The sequence below is a fragment of the Chiloscyllium plagiosum genome, chromosome 6 (genome assembly GCF_004010195.1).
Source record: "Chiloscyllium plagiosum isolate BGI_BamShark_2017 chromosome 6, ASM401019v2, whole genome shotgun sequence".
Classification (NCBI taxonomy): Eukaryota; Metazoa; Chordata; class Chondrichthyes; order Orectolobiformes; family Hemiscylliidae; genus Chiloscyllium; species Chiloscyllium plagiosum.
The window spans coordinates 103,125,521-103,147,043 of record NC_057715.1 but is presented as its reverse complement, the minus strand read 5'-3'; the positions used below and the strand labels follow the sequence as shown (position 1 = coordinate 103,147,043).

The following is a 21,523-nucleotide window of genomic DNA, read 5'->3' as shown; positions in this document are numbered from 1 at the left end:
CACAGGCACAACACACACACACACCCCCCCATCGTCAAAACGTCTGCATGGTCTCACCAATATACCATGCCTCAGGAAATCCTTGTCTGCAGCATATGAGTATCTTTCATTGTCTAGTACTTCCCCGGAACAGAGAGACTATGCTGTGTTCTTTGTCATCATCAATGACTATGAGCATTTCACAAAGATCATTCCTATGTCTCCACTTCTCTCTTTCAAACAACCGCTAAATCTTAAACAGACCATCGTTTACAGCAAACTACCTAGCTTTCAGGACAACATCGACCACAACACCACACAACCTCTGCAAGACATGTCAGACCATTAACACTTGTGAACACCGTATCACTTGTGACTCGGCCTCTGTGTCTATCTTATATGCTGCAGGCAAGGATTTCCTGAGGCATGGTATATTGGTGAGACCATGCAGATGCTTTGATAATGGATGAATGGACACCATGCAACAATTGCCAGACAGCAATGCTTCCTCCCAGTTGGAGAACACTTCAGCCGTCCAGGACATTCAGTTTCTGATCTTCAGGTAAGCATCCTCCACGGTGGAATCAAAGATACACAATGCAGAATCGACAAGCAAAAACTGATAGTCAAGTTCCATATCCATGAAGATAGCCTCAACCGTGATCTTGGGTTCATGTCGAGCTGCATGTAGCCTCACCATACTGTTCTGTATCTGTAAAATCTTCCTTACTGCCCTGTTTTGACAGTCACCTTGATAAATTATGACCTACCTTAATTAGTTTGTATAGTTTTGGATTGCTTATTAATTTGGTTATTCCAGTCATTTAGTTTGCCTCCAGCACCACCTTAATTTTAATTTTTGTAATTATTTTGCTGCTTCATTAAATCAGTTTATAGATCATCCCTTTGCATAATATTCAGCTGTTGATACTTTACTCACACCGTCTGACACGCTTGGTCACCTGCAGAGACTTATTATTCGACACTCCACTCATACTAGTTGTCTGATCTTTTGATCTCTTTATCCTTGATCTTTCTGCCCCTAAATTCTGTGTCTGTGTGCTCTTCTTTCTCACGGCATCTGATGAAGGAGCTGCGCTTCGAAAGCTTGTGATTTCAAATAAACCTGTTGGACTATAAACTGGTATCATGTGACTTCTGACTCTCTCAGTCTTGATCTTTGACTGCTGTCCCATGTTGAACAAGTCTCATGCAGCCTGTGACCCAGACGAGTTAATATTGTCAGCTTTTGATAAGCAAGAGATTCTTGCTATCTCTCTCTGAACTCTTGCTAAAGGAAGAACAAGTATGTGACGGCTCTAAATAGGACAATGGACTGCAGTTTAACTATTAACGATCAATCTCACTTTAAGCTGTCCCTTCATAAAATGGCAGATATGGCAAATAAATTTGAGTGATGAATAAATTGTTATTTTAAACATTTTTGTCTGTTACATCTTTTCAAGAAAAGTGCAAAATTTTCATTTTATTCCAACCTTCGGATAAAAATAATGTTTTCCTTTTATGACAAAAGGATTCAGAAAACCAGACAAAGTCATCTGGGCCAGAGCCACAGCACCTAGATGAATTTACAAGTCTACTTGTACCAGATGACACTCGAGTAATGGTTGATTTGTTGAAGTTAGCTGTGTCGAATCGTGCTGGTGAAAAAGGCAAAGATGTCTTGTCAGCTGTGCTTTCAGCCATGGGCACTGCCTACCCCCAGGTAAATACAAATACTTTAAAACTATCAAACCAAAGGCACAGTTCAATACCTAGTAAGCATAATGATTCTTTTCCACTATGAGCTTTGAATGTGCCGAATGGGATATTAACTTATGAATTCACATCGCTGTTCTAATGATTGGATTAGTTTGTTTCATCAAAGTAGCTGATTGACTTTCTTAAAATAAAACATGAAGACACAAATGTGTTAAGCTGTTGTATGCCTAACATGCACTAATTTCAAATTGATTTAGGAAATCCTGCCTTTGGAAAGTTAAATTACCAGATACAGAGGAACCTGAATTATCTGGCACTCGATTATCCAAATTTCAGATGATCCAGCAAGTTTGCAAGGTCCCAGTGTTATCTGGTATTCGATTATCCAAACCTTCGATTATCTGACAAAATACTCTCCGCCCATGTTGTTCAGATAATTGAGGTTCCTCTGTATGCCTTTTTCAGGATAGCCTATTATGTAAAGTATTAGAAACAACGATATAAACTTGTTTCTGTTCCAACCTCCTTACATGAAGGATAAAGAGAGAACTCAATCTTTTCTTATTATTAAATCAACTTGGACAATATCTCTTAAATTCTGCTGAAGCTTTTTGCCTTATTTTTGTCCCTTTTTTTTATCATCAAAAACAGCAACTTCTGCTACAGTGCCATGAGTGACAACTGTCTGCCATTATGTTGCCCAGTGGTCATTTTGTATGCAGACCTTTTCCCTCATTGAACATATCCAATAATCTTTACTGATGAAGGATGGAATTGACAATTAGTGATTCTTCATTTCATCCTGATTTTGGCATTTGTTAAGTGTCTTGTCAAATGAAAGCAGTCATTCTAACAAATTTATGTTAGAAAAGATTTATGAGTTGGATATGTGATGTCTAAAACTTAATGTTTGGCTGACACTAATGATACCATTTAATGATTGCTTGCCGACATCAAATGAAAAATTGAGGACAAGTTGAAGGTTGACTAAATTTGTAATATTAAATAAGATCCATGAGCTGATACAAACTGGATGCTATACATTGTTGTGCTTGTATAACAGTTTCTCATACAAACCTCAATGTTGTAATCAAGAGAATTAATCTGTGTCGTTGTCTTTTTTGTCTCATTATTAAAATGCTTTTTATGAAATTTGCTTTTCAATATATTAAATTTTCAAAAATTAAACATTTGAAGAATTGCATATTGTTTCTCAACTATATCAGTGAAAATATGATTGTATATTCGAAAATAAAATGTTTAGCCTTTATAATAATGTATTGGGGTCACTGTTATCTGTAATGTTTAAGGCAAGCATTCATAACATTTATTCCCAGATGGGCATTTCTCACTTAATTCAAATTTATTATTGGTTCATGCCCTATATGTTTTCCTCTTTTGTGTTATACTCTGCAGGTGGCTGACATGTTGTTGGAACTATGTGTGACTGAGTTGGAAGATGTGGCCTCTGATTCTCAAAGTGGGCGCCATTCTCCTCAGCCAGTGATAGTGGAAAGCAGTCATCCATATACTGATGACACATCTACCAGTGGGACAGTGAAAATACCAGGTATCTACCTCATGCAAGTATGTCACCAATGTACCATGCTCAGTCACATATTCCTCGGCACTTTTCCATACTTGGAATTGTTGCAAATGTGAGGATTATGAGATCTTGTATTTTTTGATTAGACCGAGGGAAAAGAAATAGGAAAATTTGAGGAATGGAGGAATCAGCTAACTTGTTTTAAGTTTTTCCTGAAAACAATCCCGAATTGCATGGTTGTTAAAGATTAAAAGGGACCTCAGGTTGTTTCATTGGGAATAAATTATACTAGGTTCACACTTGAAGATAAAGTTGAAATTATCTGTGCTGACAGATGATTAGTCAGACTAAGACTCAGCCCAGCAATCTTTGTCCTAGGGGGATATTAAAACTTTTTGGTTTTATAAAGATTTATACGTTGACTGCTTGTTTAATTTTCAGGTGGAATAGAGTTTGGGTAGAACTTAAAAGATGATGATTAGATTATGTTTATGATACAAGACTGATATGATTCATATTTTCATGGAGATGGACTTTTAGGAAGGAAGGTTACACAGAAAGCCATTAGAGGTTTGGAATATTAGGTTCTTCTAGAACTATCCTGGGATTTCAGAGCCAAGTCAGTTTTTCGTGAGAAAGAGGAGCAGACAGAAGTGCTAAGTTTTTAGCGTTCACTCTGTAGGAGTGAACTCAAACTTGGATTGGGGTTAGAAGCTACAAATCTTGGAAAAGAAAAGAACAGAAATAAATGCTTGGGAGACCTGATGATCACCTTGCACTGGTTCAGGGATGATTAAATGTCTGCTTAAGGGGCAGTGTGAAATATAATCCAGGAGTAGGATTTTGTGTTAGAAATAAAGTGAAAAAGCTCAGTTCTGCAATCCCTGTGCAGAGGGAATTTTGTGTACAGTGTTTAAGGTGACCAAGAAAGCATATGGCATACTTACCTTCATCTGTCAGGGCATAGTGTATAAACATTAGCATGTTGTGTTGCAGCTGTATAGAACTTTAGGAAGATAACATTTGTAATGTTGTGTACAATTCTGGAAGGATGTGGAGGCTTTGAAGAGGGTCTAGGAAAGGTTTACCGGGAGCATATAGCTTTGGAGCATATAGCTATGAAAGATTGGGAAAAAATTGGTTTGTTTTCACTTGAACTTTGGAGTCTGAGGGGCAACTTGATAGAAGTTTACAAAATTGAGAGAGGCAAGGATGAAGGGATAATTGGAGTCTTTCTCCCAGGGTGGAAATGTCAGTTACTGGAGGACATAGGTTTATGTGCAACGTTCATGAGTACAAGGGGGAAAGTTTAAAGGAGATGTGAAAGCAAGTTTTTTTTATTACATAGAGGGTGGTAAGTGCTTGGAATGCACTGCCAGAGGAGGTGGTAGAAACAGATACAATAGCAATGTTTAAGAGGATCTTGCCAGATATATGAATTGGCAGGGAATAGGGGGGTATAGACTGCATGGAGGCAAAAGGCTTTCAGCTTAGAAAGATGTCATGTGTTGGTGCAGTTTCAGTGGGCTGAAGGGCCTATTCCTGTGCTGTATAGTTTTTGGTTCTTCTTTGTAATTTTTTAAGTAGAAGTTGTTTGTTGACACAGTTTATCCAATGGTGATTTTAGTCTGTTTGTTACAGTATTAGCCTAAGTGTAAAGTCTTGTCATCCTTTCAGCTACTCGCTTGAAGCTCAAATTTTTTCTTGGTCTCTAGGTAGATGATAGCAGAATGAATAACTAATCTGCAGAAGGGAAAGCTAAGACATGCGGGCAGATAACTATTTTTCTTCTTGAAGATGCTTTGCATGTTTTTTAGGTGCTGAAGGTCTTCGAGTAGAATTTGACAGGCAGTGCTCCACAGAGCGTCGTCACGACCCATTAACCATAATGGATGGCGCCAACCGGATAGTGTCTGTCCGATCAGGTAATAACTTCTGTGGATTTAAAATGTTTTCACATTCATGTGATCTTTTCTATTGTGATGGCTGCAATGTTAAATTAATGGTATCTATAAAACTGGTTTCCTTTCCCCTTGATGTAGATAAATTCTTCGTATTTTGTTTACTGTTAATGCATTTGAGTTGCTTCCAAAGTTTAGTGTACAAAGATTTATGGTATCAATTGAAGCTTCCAGGTGTCTCATCCTCTGAAATAACCAGAAACGTTTCCTTCTATAATTCACCATCTGTGTCTGGATATTTTTGTGTCTATAATATGCTGTATAAGTGCACATTATTATTCACCCTTGCCTTTGCATGTCCATTTCCTTTCTTGATCCTTTCATTTCCCTATTGTCACGTAGCATTCTTGGCAGATTATAGACCAATTAGTTGTTTTACTGCTGAGCTGCATGCAGTAGGCCCCACCTAGTTTGACTATTGTGGTGTCTTCAGGCTAATAAGATCATTAGAAATAAGAACAGGAGTAAGCTATTCAGCCCCTTAGAACCTGCTTGTCATTCAGTCAGATTATGGCTGATCCAACATTGCTCAAGGCCACTTCTCTGCCCTTTCTCTATAACAGTGGATTCCACTGCTGATCAAGAATCTATCTCAGCCTTGAAAGTACACAAGGAGAGTGGCCCCACAGCTCTCTGTCATTAGGAGTTACAAAGATACTCAACTCTCTGAGAAGAAATTCCTCCTTCTCTCGGTCTTAAATTGGTGCTTCTTTTTTCTGATACTATGCTGTCTGATCCCAGACTCTGCCATGATAGGAAACATGCTCTCAGCATTTACCCCGTCAAACCCCTTAAAAATCCAATGCATTTCAATAAGATCACCTCTTGTTCTTCAAATTCCAATGTAACATTGAAATTATGATGTAGAGAGCTTAAATGAAATCTCTGTGATGCAGGTGTGTTCTAGAGCCATTAATGAAGAAGTAAAACTGCAATCTTGTGGCTCATTTTTCATGTTTTTTTCCACGTTTGTTTGCTCATGTCAACAACTGTAGGTAGTAGGAAGTGCCAATATTTTGATTTTCCCCTCTTAATGAAATCTTGTTTCAAAAGAAATTAACTACTGTCAAAATTTGAGGGATGATTATTCAAAAATTTATATCTACCTTGTACTTTAATAAAGTTATATTCTGCTGTTCTATCATGCATAACTTTATACCTTACATAGAACATTACAGTGCAGTACAGGCCCTTTGGCCCACGATGTTGCACCGACCTGTGGAACCGATCTGAAGCCTATCCTACACTATTTCATTTTCATCCATATGTTTATCCAATGACTATTTAAATGCCCTTAAAGTTGGCGAGTCTACTACTGTTGCAGGCAGGGCGTTCCACACCCTTATTACTCTGAGTAAAAAAACTACCTCTGACATCTGTTTTGTATCTATCACCCCTCAATTTAAAGCTATGTCTCCTCATGCCAACCACCACCATCTGAGGAAAAAGGCTCACTGTCCACCTTATCTAACCTTCTTATTATCCTGTGTCTCAATTAAGTCACCTCTCAACCTTCTTCTCTCTAACCAAAACAACATTTAGTCCCTCAGCTTTTCCTCATAAGACCTTCCCTCCATACCAGGCAACATCTAGGAAATCTCCTCTGAACTCTTTCCAAAGCTCCCACATCCTTATAATGTGGTGACCAGAACTGTACGCAATACTCCAATTGCGGCCGCACCAGAGTTTTGTACAGCTGCAGCATGACCTCGTGGCTCCAAAGCTCTATCCCTCTACCAATAAAAGCTAACACAGCATATGCCTTCTTAATAACCCTATCAACCGAGGTGGCAACTATCAGGGATCTGTGTACATGGACACTGAGATCTCTCAGCTCATCTGCACAACTAAGAGTCTTACCATTAGCCCAGTACTCCTCATTCCTGTTGCTCCTTCCAAAGCTAATCATCTCACACTTTTCTGCATTAAAATCCATTTGCCACCTCTCAGCCCAGCTCTGCAGCTTAGTTATGTCCCTCTGTAACCTGCAGCATCCTTCAGTAGTATCAACAACTCCACCGACCTTAGTGTCATACGCAAATTTGCTAACCCATCCTTCTACGCCTTTACCTAGGTTATTTATAAATATGACAAACAGCAGTGGCCCTAAAACAGATCCTTGCGGTACACCACTATTAACTGAACTCCAGGATGAACGTTTCCCATCAACCATCACCCTTTGTCTTCTTTCAGCTAGCTAATTTCTGATCCAAACTGTTAAATCACCCTCATTCCCATGCTTCTATATTTTGTGCAATAGCCTATTGTGGAGAACCTTGTCAAATGCCATAGTGAAATCCATATACACCACATCAACCGCTTTATCCTCATCCACCTGTTTGGTCACCATCTGAAAGAACCCAATAAGGTTTGAGAGGCACAACGTACCCTTCTCAAAACAGTGTTGACTATCCTGAATCAATTTATTCCTTTCGAGACGATTATAAGTCCTATCTCTTGTAACCTTTTCCAACATTGTGCCCACAACTGAAGTAAGGCTCGCTGGTCTGTAATTACCAGGGTTGTCTGTACTCCTGTGCGTGGAGTCCGAGGAGACAGGGGAAGTGCTAAATGAATATTTTTTGTCAGTATTCACACTGGAAAAAGACAATGTTGTCTAGGAGAATACTGAAATACAGGCTACTAGACTAGATGGGATTGAGGTTCACAAGGAGGTGGTGTTAGCAATTCTGGAAAGCGTGAAAATGGACAAGTCCCCTGGGCCGGATGGGATTTGTCCAGGATTCTCTGGGAAGCCAGGGAAGAGATTGCAGAACCTTTAGCTTTGATCTTTATGTTGTCATTGTCTACAGGAATTGTGCCAGAAGACTGGAGGATAGCAAATGTTGTCCCCTTGTTCAAGAAGGGGAGTAGAGACAACTTTGGTAATTATAGACTAGTGAGCCTTAATTCAGTTGTGGGTAAAGTATTGGAAAAGGTTATAAGAGAAAGTTATGATTTATACCGTTAGGACAATTTGTAAATGGAAAAGAGTAAATCTGAATATAGTGTAAAAGTTCATCAAAATAAAGTGTATCCACAGAAACTGTGATGGGAAATTTAAGAAAAACATGAATAATAATTCCATCGGCTACAAAGCTTTTCTGAATATAAGGCAGCAAATCACGCAATATGCATAGATAGTTGGTGGGTGTCTTATGGTATAAATTGTGACCCATTTGTATTTTAGTTGCACAATTTTACATTGGTTGTTGCAGGTCGAGAGTGGTCTGACTGGTCTAGTGAACTGAGAATTCCTGGTGATGAGCTAAAGTGGAAGTTTACCAGTGATGGTTCTGTGAATGGCTGGGGATGGCGATTTACAGTGTATCCCATAATGCCTGCTGCAGGTAATGTATGCTTGTGTGTTTTTTGTAAGACCGAGTATTTTGATAAGGAAACTGAGCAACACCAGAAGCAAAGCTTTATTGCATTTTTAAAACATTTTGTTGCACATTGCAGAATGCTTTTTACAGAAATTGAAAATCAGTGGTACATTTGAAGGGTTCAAATATTCAGATGCAGAAAGATTATAGCATGGAAGGAGGCCATTGTACATCATGTCTGTCGGTTGAAAGAGCTATTTGATCTGATTCTCAAGTGAAAGCAAAATACTGTGAATGCTAGGGAAACGCAGCAGGTCTGATGGTGTCTTTGGAGTGAGAAACAGAGTTAGCGCTTTGAACCCAGTATGACTCTTTCCATAATTTGAAATGTTATCTCTGTTTCTGTCTCCATGGATGCTGCTAGATGTGCTGGGTTTCTGCAGAATTCTCTGTTTGATCTTGTCTAACATCCCCAATTCTTTCTCTTGTCGTAAATGGCATCTCAAGCAGAATTTGTGTGACTCCAATTCCACAGTAATGCAATTGACTCTGAATTACCCTCTGAAAGGCGTAGTCTGCCACTAAGTTGAAGGGCAATTAGGGATAGGTAACAAACATCAGCCATGACACTGATGCCCACATTCCATGGAAAAATTGAGGAATCACATGGAAACTTTTCAAAATTGTGCAGTCTGTGTTGCTGTCAGAAGCTTAGAACTGAATCCTGTCTTTTATTTATTACTCTATAAAAGGCATGGTGATGCCTATTTTGTCCTCCATGTCAGAGAATTTTTATATTGTTTAGAGTTCTGAAGAACGGTCATGGTTTGTGGTTTTTTCAATGGTTCAGCACTGTCCATTAGTAATGCAACTAAGAAATGCACTACCTTCCGGTCAAAATATAAGAAGAAAGATTGGAGTACTTCTCGAGAACAATCCATTTGCTAGATAACCAAATCACCATCACCACCACCTATTTTGGGATTCTTTGACATTTGTTCTTGATGTGATAGTTGAGATCAAAGACTTCATTGTGAAGAATGATAAGACTCAAACTTGTACATCTCTCCATGTATCCTATTGATCTGTGGCACAACTTTCGTAATATGGATTTGTTTAATAAAGTAACAATAATTTATAATTGTAATATGAAATGTTTCTGAAAAGACCTGTTTGATTTCATTTTGTCAAGTTTGATTTTTGTTTTGCTGTAATCATTCTCTCAATTTTTAAAATATTTGAACCAGGCCCTAAAGATCTTCTGTCAGATCGGTGCATCTTGTCATGTCCTTCAATGGATTTAGTTACCTGCCTGCTAGATTTCCGATTAAGCTTTGCATCAAACAGAAGTATTGTGCCTCGTTTAGCTGCTTCTTTGGCAGCTTGTGCTCAGCTAAGTGCACTCGGTAAGCATCAAAAGATGTAGTGACGAAGAGAATTTTCATTTTTCAGCCATTATTGCGTCTGATGTGCTTATGATTTTTATTTCCTTTATATAAAAGCTGCTAGTCACAGAATGTGGGCCTTGCAGAGACTGCGCAAACTTCTAACCACGGAGTTTGGTCAGACCATAAACATCAATAGGCTTCTTGGGGACAGTGATGGAGAACCACGATCTTTGGTATAGTAACAACCTATTTAAAGATGTGTATTAAGTTTATTTGCTCATTGCTAGATATTTAAAGAAGAAATAGTGGTGTTACTTGCTCACTTTGAACAGTTTTCCTTTCAGAGCTTTACTGGGACTGCTTTAGCTGCATTAGTCAAAGGTCTTCCAGAGGCTTTGCAGCGTCAGTACGAATATGAAGATCCCATAGTAAGAGGGGGAAAACAGCTCCTTCACAGCCCATTCTTCAAGGTAATAATTTTGTTTTGATGTATTTATTTAGAACCGGAGTACTTTGAAGTCCAGATTGAAAAGTAAATGTTTTACGAATTTTATCAGATGTGAGCTCACTTAATGATAAAGGTACAAGTAGAAGGACCTCAAAACAAAAACCAAAAATTTCTGTAGAAACTCAGCAGGTCTGTTTGCAAAAGTTCGGATTAAGAGTCACTGGACTTGAAATGTTAACTTTGCTTTCTGTCCACAGATGCAGCTAGACCTACTGAGTTTCTCCATAAATATCTGGTTTTGTTCTTTAGCATCTGTAGTTCTTTGTTTTATTTTGTAGAATTTGACTGTTGACTTGTGTGAAATCAGCTGATCTCTGTGTACTAGGAGTTGCAACAATTGACCTTAGCTCTCCTGATTGCTGTCCATTATCATCAGCTTGGACTTCTGGAATGATGCACCATTGTTTAATTAAGTAATATTTTAAATAAAGCAGATGCCAGATTGCTATTCCAAAGTGTTGCATGCTTTTTAAAAAGCAACCTGAAAATTGGGTGACTAAGTTTTAATTCGAAGTGGACTTTGTTGTGTTTTGGGCAATTAGGGATTGACAAAGCCAGCAACACACTCATCCTGTGAATGAAATTTTTTAAATCTCAAAGTCCTATTTATAAGTTTTGTGCTTCCTACATGCTCCAGGGTCTGTCCAGCTTCCTATTTAGTGGATCCATGTAGACTGAGAGGAGCTGCAGTTGGACACGCTTCCTGCACACACAGTTGTAAGGGATGCTTGACTGTGCTCCCTAATCGCCCATATTTCACAGGAGGAGCACACCACTCCACTAACTACTATTACTACCCACTAATAACTAGTGGATTAAATTACCTTGCCTTACCATAATGCTGCTGGCCCAAAAGTAATCAATTTGTATTTACATACAATTTATGCAAAATTAGATTTTATATTTACATTGAATAGTAATCTTAAGAATCTTAGCTGCTAATAAACATTTTTTAATCAACAGTTGAAATATAACATTGTGTCTCTTGATATTAGAGCTCCCTAGGAAAACCACCATTAAGACCAAATTAGAAGGAATAAAGAAAGGGAGAACCTGCATTTGTAAAGCACTTTTCGACTTTTGGTTTTATGAAAGTACTTTTTAGCCCATTTAATACTGTTGAACTGTAGTCACTATTTACTGGAGGAAATGTAGCAGGCAATATGTCACAAAACAAGCTTTCATAGACACTAATATCATAATAGTGTTGTTTCTATCAAGACATGTTTGATGCACAAACTGTGAAACTTCACTTTTATTGTGATAGTGTTCCTTCTTCATCGATCCTTTGTTGGATTTAATTCTACAGTGTGGATGTAGGTGTCTGAAAGTTTACTCCAGTGTCCGTTCTTCACAGCTTGTCTGAACCCAGTCTAGTCCTCATGAGGTACATCGACAATCTTTATATAAAGATAGAATGTAATGAAATCTTAAGTGGTACTTTTTTTTTTTGCAGGTTTTAGTTGCTCTGGCATGTGATTTAGAGCTTGACACTCTACCTTGCTGTGCTGAGACACACAAGTGGGCTTGGTTTAGAAGATACTGCATGGCCTTGAGAGTTGCTGTGGCTCTTGATAAGAGAACATCATTGCCAAGGCAGTTTCCTGAGGAGGTAATAAAGATTAAGATTAGCCAGCTCCACGATTTGGAAAATGTATCATGTTGACTGCCTGTAGATTATTCACTCTAGCAAATTAACTTGATGCCTCACATGCTCTGTCCTAGACTTCCAAACCTGAACTGGGTGGAAAACCTGACTCTTAATCCTTGGTCACCCACTTCTGTCTTGGTATATCTACCTTAACCATTTTCTTAACATTATTCATTGTAATAAGCAGTTGTCATTCCTTTATTCAAGAATCACTACAGATCAGGAAGGCTATTTGACATATCCAAATTCTTCGATCTAAAAAGGCACTCGTGGAAATTTACATAAAAGTTGTCTTAACGTGTTTTATATGCCAATGGTGTAATCAGTAGCTGATTATTTCATTCTTTATGGGTTAAAATGGAGATGTGTTTAATGAATCCCACTGTAGTGGAAAACTGGATGCCTGATCCATCTCACTATAGGAGAGCTATGCATCACTCCCCCATAGAGCCATTTGACTCTGAGCCCTCTGGTCTTCGGTACTTCAGAGATGGAATCCAGTGATGTGACTTTCCTGTTTCTGTTATAGTGGGGCTGTACAGCATTGAGAAGGGGGTCACTGCTGAATGTCAACCGCATTGCCCTTGCCTCCCTTCTCCTAACCCTCTCCCTCTCCATAACCTGTCAGGCACTTAATTCCAATTTCACTTCCCTTCTGAAGCCATTTGCGTTTCTTGCTGATACTTCAGCCAGTATGAGCCCACATCTGTGCCATTAAATCCCACTCATGGAGAATTGTATCAAAGAATGAACCTTGTCTTTTTCAGTTATATAGAAATCTTTTTGAATAAGTTTGTTAATTCTGTTAATGAATCATAATTATCAAAGGGCAGACAGTGTTGTTGTGGTAAATTTGCTGTACTAGTAATCCAGAATTCCAGGCTAATGTTCCAGGAACATGGATTTGGTCCCAGGATGGAAATTTGAATTCTGGAATAAAAAGCTAGCCCAATGACTTGTAACTAGTGTAGATTGTTCTAAAAACCCTTCTGTTCACAAATGCCATCCTTATCTGATCTGGCCTACATGTAATTCCAGACCCATAGCAATGTGATTGCTTCCTAACTGTCCTCTGGATAGTTAGGGATAAGCCGTAAGTGCTGGCCTAACCAGTTATGCTCCCATTCATGGATACATCTTTTAAAATTATTGCAATGTTTCTACATCATTATATTCCTATTCTTCAGTGGATTTGTCAATACTAGTCATTGACGAAAGGTCAGGAATCTTCATCCTGATCTTGTTATTCCACTTACCAAAATTCAAAAATGTTTACCAAACTTAGTTTTTAAATTCTCATCATTTGGCTAATCAACCCTTTGCTGATAGCTATGTAATATATATAAAAAAAAATGGGGTCATCCACTTTGGTAGGAAGAACAGATGTGCAGAGTATTTTGTAAATAGCAAAAGGTCTGAAAGAATAGATGAACAGAGGAACTTGGGTGTCCTTGTCAATAAATTCACTGAAGGCTATCGTAGCTGCAGCAAGCTATTCCAGAGGCTAATGGAATATACACTTTTATCACAACAGGCTTTGAGTAAAGGAGTAGTACTTCAGGATGTAGGTTTGCTCACTGAGCTGGAAGGTTCATGTTCAGACATTTCATCATCATACTAGGTAACATCATCAGTGAGCCTTTGGATGAAGCACAGGTGGCATGGCCTGCTTTCTATTTATGGGATTAGGTTTCCTTGGGCTGGTGACGTCACTTCCTGTTCTTTTCCTCAGGGTTTGGAAATGCCATTTCCTATGATGTCATTTCCTGTTTTTTTCCCTCGGGGTGGTAAATGGGATCCAAGTCAATGTGTTTGTTGATAGAGTTCCAGTTGGAATGCCATGGTTCTAGGAATTCTCGTGTGTCTCTCTGTTTGACTTGTCCTAGAGTGGATGTGTTGTCCCAGTTGAAGTGGTGTCCTTCGTCATGTGCTTGTAAGGATACTAGTGAGAGTGGGTCGTGTCTTTTTGTGGCTAGTTGATGTTCATGTATCCTGGTGGCTAGTTTTCTGCCAGTTTGTCCAATGTAGTGTTTGTTACAGTTCTTGCAAGGTATTTTGTAAATGGCAATAGACACAAATGACATTGGGACAAGCCAAACAGAGACATGCACGAGAATTCCAGGACGCATGGCATTCCAACCAGAATTCTATCAACAAACACATTGACTTGGATTCCATTTACCACCCCCTGAGGAAAAAAAAGGAAATGACATCAACACAGGAAATGACATTTCCAAATCCTGAGAAAAAGAACAGGAAATGACATCACCAACCCAGGGAAACCTAACCATATAAATAGAAAGCAGGCCATGCCACCAGTGCTTCATCCGGGGGCTCACCTAATGATATTACCTAGTATGGTGAAGAAACATCTGAAAAATAACCTTCCAGCTCAGTGAGCAAACCTACATCCAGAACCTCAACCTGAGCTACAAATCTTCTCAAAACTCGCTAATAATACTTCAGTGGAGCTTCGTTTGCACCGGACTTTGGTTAGGATGCACCTAGAATACTGTGTACAGTTTGTTCTCCTTATCTCAATTTATTATTACTGTGGAGTGAGTATAACAAAGGTTTGTTCCCAGGACTATGCAGAGTTTGGGCAAACTGAGCCTGTCTACTCCAGAGTTTCAAAGCGTGAAACGTGATCTCATTGAAACTTCAAAAAAATGCTTAATGAGCTAGACAGGGTAAATGCAGATAAGAGTTTCCAGGTTGAGGAGCCTACAGCTAGAAGAAACAATTTAAGTACAAAGGAAATTACAATTGAGATGAAGCTTTCTTTTTACTCTGAATATAATAAATCTTCGTAATTCTCTACCCCAGAGGGTAATGCAAGCTCAGTCTTTGAGTATACTTAAAGCCGAGGGTAATGAGTTTGAGTACTGATGGCATACAGGATTCTGGGGATGGGCTAGGTAAAAGGCATTGAGGTATTCCATCAATTCTGATCGAGTTAAACAGCAGAACAGGCTCAATGGACTGAATGCTTATGTTTCTGGGAATAAGTGTTTTTGTTATACATCAACTGAAGCACAAAATTGGAAGGGTTTCAAACATAATTTCAGTCTCTCATAGCTTGTTTTGCATCTGGTACAGGTGGCAAAAAAAATCCGTGAATTAATGACTGAGAATGAAAATATGGATGTACTTCACGAGAACCATGACATTTTTAAAAGAGAGCAAGATGAACAACTTGTTCAGTGGGTTAACAGGTATGAAGCCAATACTGTCATTTTTTAATTGCCTGTAGAGCGTACAGTATTCAGTTACAATATGTTGTTGTGACTTTATTTTGCCTCTGAATAAATGCCATAAACAAAATTCCTTTAAAATTTTTGTATGATGCTTCCCTACTCCATTCAATGAAATCTAACAATGGCAGCATAGTTTACTAGGGGAAGGTGAGGACTGCAGATGCTGGAGATCAGAGACCAAGAGTGTGGTGCTGGAAAAGCACAACCGTTCAGGCAGCATCCGAGGAGCAGGAGAATCGACGTTTCGAGCATAAGCCCTTCATCAGACATGAGTATTCCTGATGAAGGACTTATGCTCGAAATGTCGATTCCCCTGCTCCTCGGATGCTGCGTGACTGGCTGTGCTTTTTCAGCACCTCACTCTTAACTCAGCATAGCTTACTGTCTTGTTCCCCTCTGTCTACTGCCTTTTTTTATACCAGATGGAAGACCAGGTAATAACCATAAGGTTCAGCCCAACGAGTCTGCTCCACCATTCAATCATGGCTGATCGTGTTTCTCAACCCCATTCTCCTTCCCTCTCCCTGCAACCTTGAATAAATCTTCTTACTAATCAAGAAGCTGCCTACCTCTGTCTTTAAAGATGATAACTTGGCCTCCACAGCCTTCTGAGACATTGAGGTCCACAGCTCGGCGAACAGAACCACAGCAACGAGCACCCGAGCTACAAATCTTCTCTCAAACTTTGAACAGATTCACTATCCTCTGACTGAAGAAACTCCTCCTCATCTCTGTTCTCAAGAGTCATCTGTTCACTGTGAGCTGTGCCTACTTTCTCCCACTAGTGGGAACATCATCTTGACGTCCACTCTTTTCCAGGCCTCTCAGTATTCTGTAAATTTCAATGAGATTACACCCATCACTCTCATCCTCCTAAACTCCATCGAGTACAGACCCAGAGTCTCAACTACTCATCACATGGTAAGCCCTTCATTCCTGCAGTTGTTGTGGCGAACCTCCTCTGGACTGCCAAAATGCCAGCACATCATTAGATGCAGGGCCCAAAACCACTCACGATATTCTAAATGTGGTATGTCCAGAGCCTTGTATAACTTCATCAGTATGTTCCTGCTCTTGTATTCTTTGACTGCCAACTGAACCTGCATGTTCACCTTAAGAGAATCCTGAACCAGGATATCTGAGTCCCTTTGTGTTTAAGATTTCTGAAGCCTTTCCCCACTGAGAAAATAGTCTACACCTCTCTTCTATGTACTAAAGAACATAACTCCACACTTTCCCACATTGTATTCCATCTGCCACTTCTTTATCCACTCTCCTAGCCCATCAAAGTCCTCTGCAGCCTCCATGCCATCTTAACACTACCTGTCTCTCCACCCATCTTTGTGTCATGTGCAAACTAAGCAACGATGCCCTCACTTCCTTTCAGATTGTTTATGTATGATGTGAATAATGTGGTCCCGAATTGACCCCTGTAGAACTTACTCATCACTAGCTACCATCCTGAGGAAAGACCCCTTTATTCCCACACTGTACCTTCTGTCAGTCAGTCAATCCTCTCTCCATGCCATATCTTGCCCCGAGCACCATAGACTCTTATCTTATTTCACAACTTTGTGTGGCACTTTCCAAATTTTAGACAAGATATTAATTCCTGTTAATATAGAGGTGCTTATTCAGTCACTTAAAGGAATGTCGACAGAGGGGAAAAACATGAAACAATGTTAAGGCTATTACATTGCACTACATAGAGCAGGAATCCATTAAAAATCAGAAAAATATCCTCTTAAAATTAGTTGAAAGTATTTGAAACACAGAAATGAAGTAATGGTCTTTCAGTATAGTAATATGAAAGATTTAAAATTGATGAGGTGATGCAGAAGAACTTGTCTCTAAGGGGACTTGATGAGGTGACAGAACTAGATGGGATAGATCCTAAGGGAAGTGAGTATGTTAACTACAGAGACGTGAGCTGTAATTTTCCCGTCTTCCTTAGACTCAGGTTAGTGCCACTAAAACTGAAGAATTGCAAATTTTGTAGCCTTTTTCAAAAATGTGTGTAAATGTATGCCCAGTAACTAGTTAAACCTTGGTCGGAAAGCTTCTAGAAACAATTCTAGACAAATTGGATAGCCAGTTGAACAAATGCAGGCTAATTAACGAAAGCAAACAATCAATATGTGAAAGAAAATAGTGTTTAGCTTGATGGAATCTTTTGATGAGGGCAGTGCTATTGATGTGATGCACATGGACGTCCAGAAGGTATTTTTCTCTCTGAGCCACACAATATCCTGCCTCAAATGTATATTATTCCTTCATTTTCGGTGAGTGAGAGTCCTAGAACTTCCTCCCTAACAGCACTGGTGGTATTCCCACATCTCAAGTACTGCAATGGTTTAAGAAAGCAGTTCACCACCCTGTTCAGGACATTAAGGGTTCGGAACACAAACAGATCAGCCATAATGCTTTTAAATGGCAGAAAAAGATTAAAGGGCTGATGGCCGTTGTATGATCCCAATTTGTATGTTTATAAGTATGCAATTTAATATTAAGAAGTGAGTCATTTTGATGAAGAGAACATGGAGAAATGATACAAAACAAAGCTACAATTTTGAAGGGAGTGCAATATCAGAGGGACCTGGTTGTAAATGTGCATTAGTCATTGAAGCTAACAGAATAGGTAGGGCATATGGTTAGTAAAGTATCCAGCTGTATTAGTGAGGATGTAGACAATAAAAGGCAGCAAGCCTTGTTAGACTTGTGGCAAATTCTGGTTTGCTGCCAACTAGAATATTACGCCCCATCCTTTATTCTATGCTTTAGGAAGGATTTGAAGTCAGGAGAGAAACTGCAGAAGAAATTCATAAGAACTGTCCCAATTTTGAGAAACTTGACTTATGTAGATGGATTAGAGAAGCAAAACAGGAAGAGATTTGATCATTATTCCAAGTCATGAGGACTGGATAGGGCAAAACTGTTCCCAAGATCAGAATGATCATAAGTAAGAAAGCACGGGTTTCAGGTAATTGGCAAAGGAAGCAATGGAGAACTGAGAGATACGTTTCATACAGCGATGGGTTGGGACCTGAAATATGGTGCTCAAGAGTATAGAAAAAATTGATTTTAGTAATTGCATTCAAGAGGCAATTGATAATTATCTGAGAAAAAAAACATGCAGGGCTACAGGAAGACGACTGAGAGTGGTAGTGGGTAAATTGCAGCCATGAAGACCGAGCACAGAAATGAAGGTCTGAGTGATCTTCTGTGCTGTAAAAGCTCTGGGAATAACCATTAGCAGCTGTGGTCACACTCCCTTTGTTATGCAGAAGGGAAATAGTTGATCTTTTAATGATATCAATGATATCACCAAATCATTGTGTACAGGTGAACACAAAAAGTTTAGTACTGGCATGTCTGGACACCAAAAATTCAAATCATATTGACTGATTTTGCTGAAATATTTATGAACTGAGTGATAGTTGAGAATGAGCTTTGGTTCAATTTTTTTTGACTGGGAGCAGAGAAAAGGAGAACAATTAGTTGAAAGCGTGTATGTATTTCAAATGTATTTTTTTTAACAGGCGGTCTGATGATTGGACCCTTTCTGCTGGTGGAAGTGGGACAATTTATGGCTGGGGACACAACCACAGAGGACAGCTAGGTGGTATAGAAGGTGCAAAAGTTAAAGTTCCAACACCATGCGAGGCATTAGCAACCTTAAGACCTGTGCAGCTGATTGGTGGAGAACAGACATTGTTTGCAGTAACAGCAGATGGAAAGGTGAATGTTCACATATCCTTTGTTAAAACACTGAGTTAATGCTTCGCTATTTTGAAGAGTTATGCATACTGTAAGTCATTTATTGAAATACAGTAGCGCAGAGCATCAAAATGGTACAGCGAGACTCAAAAACTGTTACTTGGACTTTTATTAATAGCAAAGTGGCATTGTTTGAGCTAATTTGCGGGATCTTTACTAATTGATCAGCGAAGACTGTGTGGCTGTAAGGCAATTCAGGTGCATTGCATTAATAATTTTTGATTCTTCCTCTATTATATTAGTTGTACGCTACTGGATATGGAGCTGGAGGAAGACTGGGCATCGGAGGAACAGAGTCTGTATCAACTCCGACTTTGCTGGAATCCATTCAACATGTTTTTGTAAAGAAGGTGGCAGTAAATTCAGGAGGCAAGCACTGCCTTGCCTTGTCATCTGAAGGGGAAGTCTATTCTTGGGGAGAGGCAGAAGACGGCAAGCTGGGACATGGCAATAGGAGGTGAGAGAGAACGTTCTGGACATTTAGGTTTAGTTGAGCTCCTCCTTCAGTCTTCAGTGATATCGGTGAGGGTGTGGAGAAGATTTGCAAAGATGATGCAAGTAGTGCATGGATACACATACCAGGAAATTCATGCTGTTTTTTGCTTTCTCTTGAAAACAAGTCTGAGGCATGTCCTAATGGGTCTCTAAAATTGCAAAAAGATTTCATAGTGTGAATGCAGAGGGAATGTTTATCCTTGTTAGGGAAAAACGTAACTAGAGATATTCCTATAAAGTATTCACTCAGAAATCCAATGCACAATTCATAAAAAAATGCTTCTTTACCTAAATGGTGACAAGAATGTGGAAGGGGGCAGTTGAAAAGAATAGTAAAAGTGCATTTAAAGGGAAACTAGACAGCACATGAGAATTAAGGGATTAGATGGTTACGATGGTGGGCTTATTTGAAAAAGTTACCAGCAGTGACACCTAGAGCCAAATAGCCTGATTTTGTGATGTCTATCCTGTGACACATGAGTGAATTAAAAAGCATTCGGTTAAGACCTGCAACATGGTCTGCCCTGGTAAATCAACATAGTTCCATGCAGTGTCACCAGAAACGCTACTGCATTAAAGACTTCCTTGATCTCTATTTTAAACAAACAACAGAATTTTAATTCCAAATGTACTGTTTTAAGAAGGCAACAGTGAGAATGAAGGATGGCAGTGCAATTGGTATTTGTGTGGATTTTAAACAAAAACTGTTTGATAAAATACCAAATGTTATGTTTATAAGCAAAATGGAAACCCATGGGATGAAATGAGAAAGAGATATTCGACATAGTTGTTTTCTACCCTTGTCTAATTTTGTATCCACACTGCCAAATGTCTGCCCATCCCAACAGCCTATCTCTTCCCTTGAGGTCGATGACCATCTCTGTCACTGTTTATTACCCTTCCAACCTCCATGTTCTCTGCATATTTTGAAATTGTGCACTGGTAATCCCAGGTTCCAAACTTTGCATGTATGTGCAGCTATTTTTGGGATGGAAGAAAATTCACTGGAGTTTCACCGATTCAGTGTTGGAAAATACTGCTTTTGATATACATTGATGACTAGATTTGAGGTAGATACAGTACGTGATTTCAAAATTTGCTGATATGAAGTTTTATAGTGAGAAGGACATGGGCTTCGAGACTGTCAGCAGGCAGTTGAAATGGATATTTACATGATAGGTGAAATTTGACACAAAAATGAAGTGATAACGTTCACTAGCATCTGAAAGAAGGCCTGAACAGTTCCCATCCAGTATCAACCTCACCTGCTGAAGTGTGTTCTCATGACACAATGTCTCCTTTAATTTGTCCCATTTCCTTCAAGTGAAAGTTGTTGCTCCATGTGGGGCTTAATTATGTCTGTTCCTTTGTGGGGTTTTGGGTAATGAGTGGTGTTGTGGGTCATATCTCTTGGGTATATGATGACTTGTATTAGTGCTCAAAGTTTGAGAGAATATTTGTAGCTCGGGTGCTCGTTGTTGTGGTTCTTTTCGCCGAGCTGGGAATTTGTGTTGCAGATGTTTCATCCCCTGTCTAGGTGACATCCTCAGTGCTTGGGAGCCTCCTTTGAAGCGCTCCTGTGATGTTTCCTCCGGCATTTATAGTGGTTTGAATCTGCCACTTCTAGTTGTTCGTTCCAGCTGTCCATTGCAGTGGCTGGTATATTGGGTCCAGGTTGATGTGCTTATTGATTGAATCTGTGGATGAGTGCCATGCCTCTAGGAATTCCCTGGCTGTTCTCTGTTTGGCTTGTCCTATAATAGTAGTGTTGTCCCAGTCGAATTCATGTTGCTTGTCATCTGTGTGTGTGGCTACTAAGGATAGCTGGTCGTGATGTTTCGTGGCTAGTTGGTGTTGATGGATGCGGATCGTTAGCTGTCTTCCTGTTTGTCCTATATAGTGTTTTGTGCAGT

At 39.3% G+C, this 21,523-nt stretch overlaps 1 protein-coding gene across 6 annotated transcripts in view; it reads left to right on the top strand.

Annotated features, from left to right (window-relative positions):
- Nucleotides 1-21,523, top strand: part of herc2 (HECT and RLD domain containing E3 ubiquitin protein ligase 2) — a 213,929-nt gene that overhangs the window by 164,167 nt on the left and 28,239 nt on the right. For all 6 annotated transcript variants that reach the window (XM_043692293.1, XM_043692294.1, XM_043692296.1 and 3 more), the window contains 11 exons: nt 1,514-1,705; nt 3,118-3,271; nt 5,065-5,172; nt 8,427-8,558; nt 9,782-9,940; nt 10,037-10,155; nt 10,267-10,392; nt 11,887-12,042; nt 15,181-15,296; nt 18,878-19,076; nt 19,358-19,572. In XM_043692293.1, coding sequence (XP_043548228.1) covers nt 1,514-1,705; nt 3,118-3,271; nt 5,065-5,172; nt 8,427-8,558; nt 9,782-9,940; nt 10,037-10,155; nt 10,267-10,392; nt 11,887-12,042; nt 15,181-15,296; nt 18,878-19,076; nt 19,358-19,572 — 1,676 coding nt within the window. The remainder of the gene's footprint in view (nt 1-1,513; nt 1,706-3,117; nt 3,272-5,064; nt 5,173-8,426; nt 8,559-9,781; nt 9,941-10,036; nt 10,156-10,266; nt 10,393-11,886; nt 12,043-15,180; nt 15,297-18,877; nt 19,077-19,357; nt 19,573-21,523) is intronic.